Below are 9,336 nucleotides of genomic sequence, written 5' to 3'. Positions count from 1 at the left end.
AAAGTTCCTGTGCAGTAGATTTGCCCAATGCAATACGTCGTCTGATATCTTGACTGCTGCTTCCGCGAGTGTTGATAGTTGATCCAAGAAGAATGAAGTCCTTGACAACTTCAATACTTTCTTCTTTGATAAAAATGTTGTTTATTGGTCCAGTGGTGAGGATTTTTGTTTTCTTGACATAATATGATTAGTCCTTGACAATCTACAAAACTGTGACATGAGTGATTAGTTATATTACTAAATCAATAAGTTTTTTGGATGATTGTCTACACAGCGATATCTGACTGGTATACTATCCTATCAGATACAAAGTAAAAAGGCACAATAACTATGAAATATTACACTTGAATCGAGGTTTACTTCTGTCTTTTGAAAAGTATTCAATTCACAATATACAACCCACTCAATAGTTATCTCGAATCCATCTGTAGCTTTTCTTGTGTCATTCCCAAACCCTGCTCAAAATTCTGCCAGGTTTCCTATCTACCCAAGTTCCTTGCTTCCTGTCTCATGACTTAAGTGATGTTTACCTCTAAAACAGGATTCATGCTTCCCTGAGGGTATGACTCTGAGACTCTGATACTGCCACAGGGTAGCCACAGGATTGCTTACAAAGAGCTAATATCCATGCTCCTTGAGAAGTTTGTCTCTGTTCTCTTAAGGGCACCTTCTAAAGATTTCCCAAAGAGAAATGTATTTACTGTGCTACCTAAGCAAAACCTTCTGGAGATGGTAAGTAGTAATAAAAACACTTCGGACTCTGTGAATCATTTCCATCTTCACATAAGTTACTATGTATTTTCTTCTGAACATATATTGTCAGAATCATCTCTGAACAATGTACCCAAACTAAGATTTCTAATAGTGGAAAAAATGAAGTTTCTTAGTTCAGCACACTGGAAGTTTACAACTAGAAGATAACATTTAAAAAATCTACATAACAACTTCCTCAAGTCAGCAAATAGTTCCAAAACAAGTAGTTCCAAAACAAGTGGAAATCAGAAAGCAACCATTATTAGTAGTTACTAGAGCTTTAGTGAGAAATCTGATATGACACTTTATGTGTAAAGGAGGGAGCGCTGCCTTGCCAGTTAATTCAGAAAATTAAATTAAAACAATGTATCAGGATAATAATATAGTGGAGATGCTCATGCACGAGAAGTAAGATGTAGACACTCCAGAATATTCAGACAGAGAACTGGGTCAGAGCCACTTAAAACAATTTGGAACCAGTCAGATGATTTGTAATGGTCAATAGTAAGAAAAACGTCTTACATTGTTTTTCCCTAGCTAAATGTGGTTTGTATCTTTATGAATGGAAAGTACAGATTTGAACATCTCCCTGTTGCAAGTGTTAGAAAAACACCAAAGGATTAAGGTAAAGTTTAGCTTTGTTGGATGTCAGAAGCAGACAGTAGAAAATAGTTGAAGAACTTGAGAGGAATCACCCAATTTTCAGGACCTTCCTTTGGAACCATTTCCTTACAGTAATAGAGCATCTTGTTGGAGATCAAAGTTCTTGTCCTGAACCAAAAGTTCTTGACTCAATCTGTGATTTTCCCAGGTAGACGGCAAAACTAAGTTGATCAAAAAGAATAGGAATCAAATAAACTTGAATGTATTATTGCTAGGTGTCATTGAGTTGGTTCTGACTCTTAGTGAACCTATGTACAATAGAACACAAAGCTGCCTCGTCCTGTGCCAGCCTCACAATTGTTATGTTTGAGCCCATTATTATTGCCACTAGGTGTATCTGTCTCATTGGGACTCTTCTCTTTTCCACGTCCTTCTCCAGCAACTGATCATTCCTGATAACATGACCAAAGTTTGAGAGACAAAATCTTGCCATGGTGCCTTCTAAGTTGCAATCTGGCTGTTCATTGGCATATTCAATATCCTTGCATGGTATATTCAGCAGTCTTTGCCAATACCATAATTCAAATGCATCCATTCTTCTACAGTATTCCTTATTCATTGTCCAGCTTTTTCATGCATACCAGGAGATTGAAAACACCATGGTTTACATTAGGCACACCTTAAAGAGATATCTTTTCTCTTAAGCACTTTAAAGAGGTCTTTGCAACAGGTTTGCCTAATACAATATACCATTTGATTTTTTTGACTGCTTCTTTCATAAGCATTGATTGTGGATCCAAGTAAAGAGAAATATTTGATAACTTCAATTGTTATCCATTTATCATGATGTTATTTATTGTTCCAGTTGTGAGGTTTTTTTGTTTATTTAACATTGACATGCAATCCATACTGAAGGCTATAGTCTGTGATCTTCATCAGTAAGTACTCCAAGTCCTCTTCACTTTCAGTAAAAATATGTGTTATCTATATGTTGCAGGTTGTTAATAAATCTTCCTCCAGTCCTGATGTTATGTTCTTCTATATTATTAAACTTTTCTGATTATTTGCTCCACCCAGATTGAATAAATATGGTAAAAGGACACAACCATGCTGCACACCCTTCTTTATTTTAAACCTTTCAGTATCCCTTTGTTTTATTCTAACTCAGAGCAACCCTCTGAACAATAGAATGGAACACTGCTCTATCTTGAATCATCTTTACAATTGTTGATATGTTTGAGTTGATGTTGTTGTTGCTACTAGGTCGCTCCATCTCATTGGGTCTTCCTATTTTTTGCTGACTCGCTCCTTTATTAAGCATGATGCTGTTTTCCAAGGACTGATCCCTCCAGACCACATTTCCAAAGTATGAGAGACAAAGTCTCACCATTCTCTCTTTTAAGGAGCACTTTGGCTGTACTTCCAAGACAAATTTGTTTGTTCTTCTGGCAGTCCATTGTACTTTCAGTATTCTTCACTAACACTATAATTCTTATGCCTCAGTTCTTCTACAGTCTTCCTTTTCATTGTCCAACTTTCACATGCATATGAGGCAATGGAACATACCATGGTTTGGGTCAGGCTCACCTTAATCACCAAGTAATATCTTTCTTCTTAAATACTTTAAAGAGATCTTATGCAGCAAATTTGCTTAATGTAACATGTGGTTTGATTTCTTAAATGCTGCTGCCATGAATGTTGGTATTTGTACATGTCTCTTGGTTTTTGTACATATTCATCATGAGTATAATGAAATGTTCTGGAATTTCCCATTCTTCAGAATATTACTCATAGTTTGTTAGATATACACAGTTAAATGCTTTTGCATAGTCAATAAAGAACAAGAAAGAACAAGTAAATATATTTCTAATATTCCAGTACTCTCAAGTGCTAGAAAAACACCAAAGGAGTAAGGTAAGGTTTAGCTTTGTTGGATGTCAGAAACAGACAGTAGAAAATAGTGAAAGAACTTGAGCGGAATCATCCAATCCCAGCGCCTTCCTTTGGAGTCATTTCCTTACAGTCAATAGAGCATCATGTTGGAGGTCAAAGTTCTTGTCCTGAACCAAAAATTCTTCTTGACTCAATGCTGTGGTGGTTCCATGTAGACAGAAAACCTAAGTTGGTCCAAAAGAATGTATGTATTTGCAGGATAATTGTAGAATATATGTGACAATGCACATAATTATACTGTTTACAGTGAGTTTTAATTATGTAAAGCAAGTAAAGCAACACATTGATCTCCACATTTTTGAGAAATAGAACTGGATTTCCATTTGTCTCACTGATGAATACCTTGCCTTGACCTTATTGCTTGGCTCCTAACTGCTGATCATGGGTAGATTGATGTTTCTTCTTGTCCTCTGGTCTCTCTGTACTCTCTGTTGATGAACATTCTGTTACTGCTGCTGTTGTTGTTGTTATGTATGAACAAGTTATTTCAGATCCATAGCAACCTATGTACAACAAAATGAAATACAGTATGGTCCTGCATCATCCTCAAAATTGGTTATTATCTTCATCAGTGAGTATTTTAAGTCCTCTTCACTTTCAGTAAACAAGGTTGCATCAATTGCATATCACAAATTGTTAACCAGTCTTCCTCCAGTCCTGATACCACGTTTTTCTTCTTAGATTATTTTCTGAGTCTACAGATTGAATAAATATGGTGAAAGAATACAACACTATTGTACACCGTTCCTGATTTTAAACCATTCAGTGTCCCCTTGTTCTGTTAGACTGACTGTCTCTTGGTATAAGCACATGTTCCTCATGTGCACAATCAAGTGTTCTGGAATACTCATTCTCCAGAATGTTGTTGATAGCATGTCCTGATTCGCACAATTGAAAACCTTTGCATGTCAATAAATCACAGGTAAACATCTTTCTGATATTCTCTGCTTTCAGCCAAAATCCATCTGATGTCAGCAATGATATCCTTTGTTCCATTCCATATTCTGAATCTTGCTTCAGCCTCTGACAGTTCCCTGTTAATGTCTGTTGCCATGCTCACAGACAATTCTTATCCTTGACCTTGTATCCGTTGGTTCTGGTTTTTGGCCCTGTATCCCTTACAGATCACTTTCCATGCTTCTGCACAACAACATTATGACTTCTAGCACATACAAAACCCCTTCATAGCATAAACCAGCATAGGAATAATAGCTTAACTGATGCTTACCTATAATACTAGAATTTTTAGAATAGGAGGTAACTTTTTCCTTCAGCATAATAGATGCATTCTCTCTACCTTTCCTTCTTTCCCTCTCCTTTCTCTCTTTCTTCTCTTTGGTGCACATGTTATTGAAAATATAGTACAAGGATCTGCTGGAATTCCTGAAACAAAGTGAAACAACTATGGAAGTAGCTTCACTGTAGGAATGTCTCTTCCATTCTGGTCAGAGCACACAAGCTTAACTCTGATAAAGGCAGTCCATCACATTGAGGGTTTTCCTGTTTTTACTTTCCCTCCAGTTTTCCAAGCATGATTCCCTTCTCCAGGGACTGGTATCTCTATGTTCAAAGTATGAGAGACAAAGTCTCACCATCCTTGCTTCGAAGGAGCACTCTTGCTCTACTTCCAACACAACCTTATTTGTTCTTCTGATAGTCCATATTTAATGGTCTTTTAATATTTTTTCCAGCACCATAATTCAAATGCCTCAATTCTTCTATAGTCTTCCTTATTCATTTTCCAACGTTCTTTTCACATGCATATGAGGTGATTGAAAAATATCATCTTGGATTGAGTGCACCTTCATCCTAAAACTGCCATCTTTGCTCTTGAACACTTTAAAGAAGACCAAAGATAGGAAGACCAAAATAGATAATATACATTTCAAACTTCCTGTGAGGGTTTACTTCAGTCAGCTCTTCCTTACAGCTGATGTGAATGAATGAATATAAGTTGCTTCTCTCAACTTGTCTGGCTCTTTTCCCATTGCCAAGTGCCACCCAAGAATCTGTCAGAATTTCATTAAATCATGTGTCTGAGGTTACTGTTCTTCACACTGCCAGAATTTTAGTTGTAGCTAGATTCCTGAAACTGCATGTAAAGGAATTAAACACTTGTTTTTCAAACCCTGACTCTATGAAATTGGCCAACAGAACTTGTGATGTTTTCAAACCTTATTTCCCTCATCTGTAAAATAATTTTTATCATTATCAGCATCATCAAAGGATCACTGTGAAGATTGAAATGGGCATATGTAAAGTAGCTAGAACATAGTATTGATTATATCAATAATATTGATTCTATCAATCAGCTTGGGCAGAAGAGAAGCTAGGCTTTCAATTAGGGACAGTGAAAAGTGAAGATTGAGCTGCCTCTGTCTGAGGCTACCTAGAACGATAAAAGACAATTTTTAGAACCTCTTGTAATAGTGTCTCTACGAGTCAGAACTGACTTGAGAGTACTTATCAACATCAATTGTAGTATAAGCTATTTGGTATATCCAACTATTTAGTAAATTCTTGTTAAAAAAGCACAGTCTGTTCTTAGTTGTACTATGGGATATTGTTGTTGTTTTCAAGTGCTGTGAGTCAGTTTCGACCCATAGCGACCCTGTATAGGGTTTCTGAGAAGCAGAAGGTGAGCTTGAACCACCAACCTTGAAGTTCACACCAATTTTGCAGTCCACACATTAATCCATAGCACCATGATGGGACATAAGGAGAGTATTAACTCTCTCCAGAGCCATTAGGGCAGCACTGATAGAATCATATGTTGGATAACTTCTGTTCCCAGCAGACCACAAGCTTGTGAGTATCATCTCAGCAATGACAGCTGAGTGACTGCAGGACCAATCTTCTGGAACACGAGAACCCAAGGTTTTTGTCCTGAAGACTATGTGCATTGGTTCCTGTGGAACCTTCAATTTACTTAATATTGCTTACCTATCCAAAGTCTTCTTAATTCCCACCATCTGATTGAGTGGGATCATGTAAAGAAGATGTACAGTACTCTAAGTCTGGGATTGGTTAGTTTTGCCTTCCAGCTATGCTCAAAACAGAAACAGACAATTTAGGAACCATCAAGAAGAAAAAGCATGCATGGATTGTGAAATGCCTACCTAGGAAAGTGATAACAGCAGAGACAGTAGCAGAGGTGCTGGTACAGAGAAACAGAACAGCTTCAGGCCTAGGCCCACAGACTGTGTACATCTGAGTGCCTATGGACAGGAAACAATTTTGAAAAATGTGACCTTTGGGCATTCACAAACTAGCTACAAGAGCTTTGTAAGTTTTGCCTGAGTAGCACAGAGGCCAAGGGGCCACGTGGCTGAGAAGTCAAAGACAAGAGTAGCATGACACACAAGAAGTGCTCCTGACTAGAGAACTGCTGTGTATTGAGTTGGTTTTGATCTTGAATTTTACCCTATCCTGTTCACTTTCCTAATAAACCCCATAATTGTGAGTATTGTTATATATGAATTCTGTGTGGCAATTGCAATGAATTATTGAATCCAGATGTGAAGCAGAGTGCTGTGGGAGGGATGGTTGGTGGCAGAATAGGGTAAAGAAGCCTGTAGGATAGAAGGCATGTCTGACCTCTACTTCATAGGAATCAGCCTTGGGCTGATTTTGAGTTTGATTCTCTTACCCCCTTGTGAAGCCAGGAGAAGTCAGACATGGCTCCCACATGGTTTGTGCTGTTCCTTTTGAACACTCAGAGAGAACACAGATGAGGCTTTGAGAAAAGCTTATTTCCAGAAATTAGGGCAGAGAGGTCTCTGCCAAAACTGTGGATAGAAAGGAAGTACCTCCTCAGGTTGTGGTGACAGGCTGTTGAGACTGGTGACATAAATTACACCCAGTTTACCCCTGAATTAATGAGAAGAAAAAGACGTCCTACAATACGGAGAGACATGGTGTTTCTCACACTCCAAGCCTCTTTAGAGAAGCTGAGTTTGCCTAGGCACTCTCTATTTGTCAGAGTAGCAGTGCCTACCATGATTTTATGGTGGTGAATTATAACAATAACTGTAAAGGGTTATGGAAATGTAATGTGTTCTGAATTCTTAGTTTTCATTTCAATGTTTCTAATTAGCGTTTTGTATATGTATATCATGTATACATACATATACAACGTGTATATAAAGACATGAACACTTACACACACACAGACACACACACACACACACACATATATATATATACACAAAAACATACTTGATATGTTGAAAGTGAAAGATTACTTTGGTCTTAGAATAAATGCTAATTAAAATTTTTATGATGATCTGAAATTCAAGCCACTTAGTTTTAAAAGAAGAAAAAATTCAGAATAGCAATTACTTTTTGGTAGGTGGTCCTGTGGACTCTTGGTGTGGTGTTGTAGGATCAGCCTTTGACTGTGAATCACAGTTCAAACCTACCAGCTCCTCCTTGGAAATCCTATACAGGATCACTATGATTCTGGAAACAACTTGACGGAACTTAACAACAACAGCCACTGTGGTCTTTTGGGGAGATACATTCTTCACTAAGGCAATTTTGAGGCACAATCTTTAACTGACTGATGGAAAGATTGAAGTTATTTCCTTGGAGAACACTATGAACAGTTTGACCCAAGACCTTAGAGAATTTCAAATGAAATGATGAATTAAATATATTGAACAACATAGCATCTTTATTTTTAAATATAACAACTTAATAAGATGTTTACAGGAACAGGAGTTGAATGGTAAAATATATGTGAATAAGATCTTAGAAATTCGTTCCACTTGCTGATGAAATTTGATACAAACTCAAGTGTTTATCTTAATGAGAACAGTAAGCTGGTTTTTTAACTGATGTGTTGAATTTCAAAAAGGAGGGGGGAAGAGAGTGAAAGAGAAAGAAAGAAAGGAAGGAATGTAGGAAGAAAACTGATCAACTAAGAAAATAGCTAATTGCTCTGATGGGTGAGTAGGAGCTCAAGCCTGGGCTATGAAGCATCCCTGACAACCTCCAGCTTCCCACACAGATCGTAACCTTCTCCCCCGCTACTCCCATCACTACTTTGTGTAGGAGTTTATCTTTTCTAGCTATCACTCTGGGTCGGGTAAAAACTACTTTTATAAAAACTACCTTCATAGTTACTGAAAACTGAGGAGGAATACTTCACTAATTATGAGCCATGACTCACAGACTTAGCTTGGTGACATTTTTAAGATTTCTCTGGGACTAGATTTTCTCACCGTGTAAAGATTGTTTTCATTTCGTTTCACCGCATCACAGTGGCAGTTTCTGAATGAAGTAACTCACTTAACTCTCTAAATTCAACCCTTTGTAGAGGCATGAAGACTTTCATGGTTATTTCATTTACTTTTCCCCTAAAAAGATATGAAAACATCTCTTAAAATTGACCCTTGTGTATAATAGAATGCAAAGAAATTTATAAAGTCTTTTAAAGAAACAGAAGACATTGAGATGTCTGAATCAGACACAGACAATCCACTGCAGCTGCACTTAGATTAGTTCATGTATAAAAGAAAATTCCTGGACCTGGGGACTTAGGCAAGGGTGTGGAGTTCCCATTTTGATGCATGAATAGATTAAGAGTGGATGGAAAACATAATTATGACTGTTTTTCTGGACTGTTGAATTTGGGCAATGAAAATGCAGGCAATTTTATAAAAACCAGACATGAAAAATGGGTCTGAGGGTTAAATATAAAAATACCTGTCTACAGTTTTGGAAATCATTGGTGGTTTAGTGGTAAAATTTTCACTTTCCATGCAGGAGATCTGGGTTGAATTCCTAGAAACACACCTCATGCACAGCCATTGGTCACTGGAGGGTTTTGCATTACTATGATGCTGAACAGGTTTCAAGGAACTTCCAGATTAATATGGACTAGGAAGAAAGCATGGTGATCTTCTGATATCAGCCAGTGAAAATGCATTAAGAGTGTGGCATAGCAGTGTGGTCTGGGACACTCAATGTTAAAGTAGTCCATCTGCAATAGAACATGGGACAGGACAAGAAATCATTGCTTTC

General features: G+C 37.4%; 1 protein-coding gene across 1 annotated transcript in view; it reads right to left on the bottom strand.

Moving 5' to 3' along the window:
- Positions 1-9,074, bottom strand: part of TNIP3 (TNFAIP3 interacting protein 3) — a 228,725-nt gene extending 219,651 nt beyond the window's left edge. Inside the window, exons 1-2 of the mRNA XM_006866289.1 lie at positions 9,019-9,074; positions 7,119-7,179 (exon numbers count right to left, since the gene is read on the bottom strand). Coding sequence (XP_006866351.1) covers positions 7,119-7,179; positions 9,019-9,074 — 117 coding nt within the window. The remainder of the gene's footprint in view (positions 1-7,118; positions 7,180-9,018) is intronic.
- Positions 9,075-9,336: the final 262 nt, after the last annotated feature.

This window comes from Chrysochloris asiatica, unplaced genomic scaffold (assembly GCF_000296735.1).
Source record: "Chrysochloris asiatica unplaced genomic scaffold, ChrAsi1.0 scaffold00088, whole genome shotgun sequence".
NCBI classification, from domain to species: domain Eukaryota; kingdom Metazoa; phylum Chordata; class Mammalia; order Afrosoricida; family Chrysochloridae; genus Chrysochloris; species Chrysochloris asiatica.
This window is presented reverse-complemented; position numbering and strand designations above follow the sequence as displayed.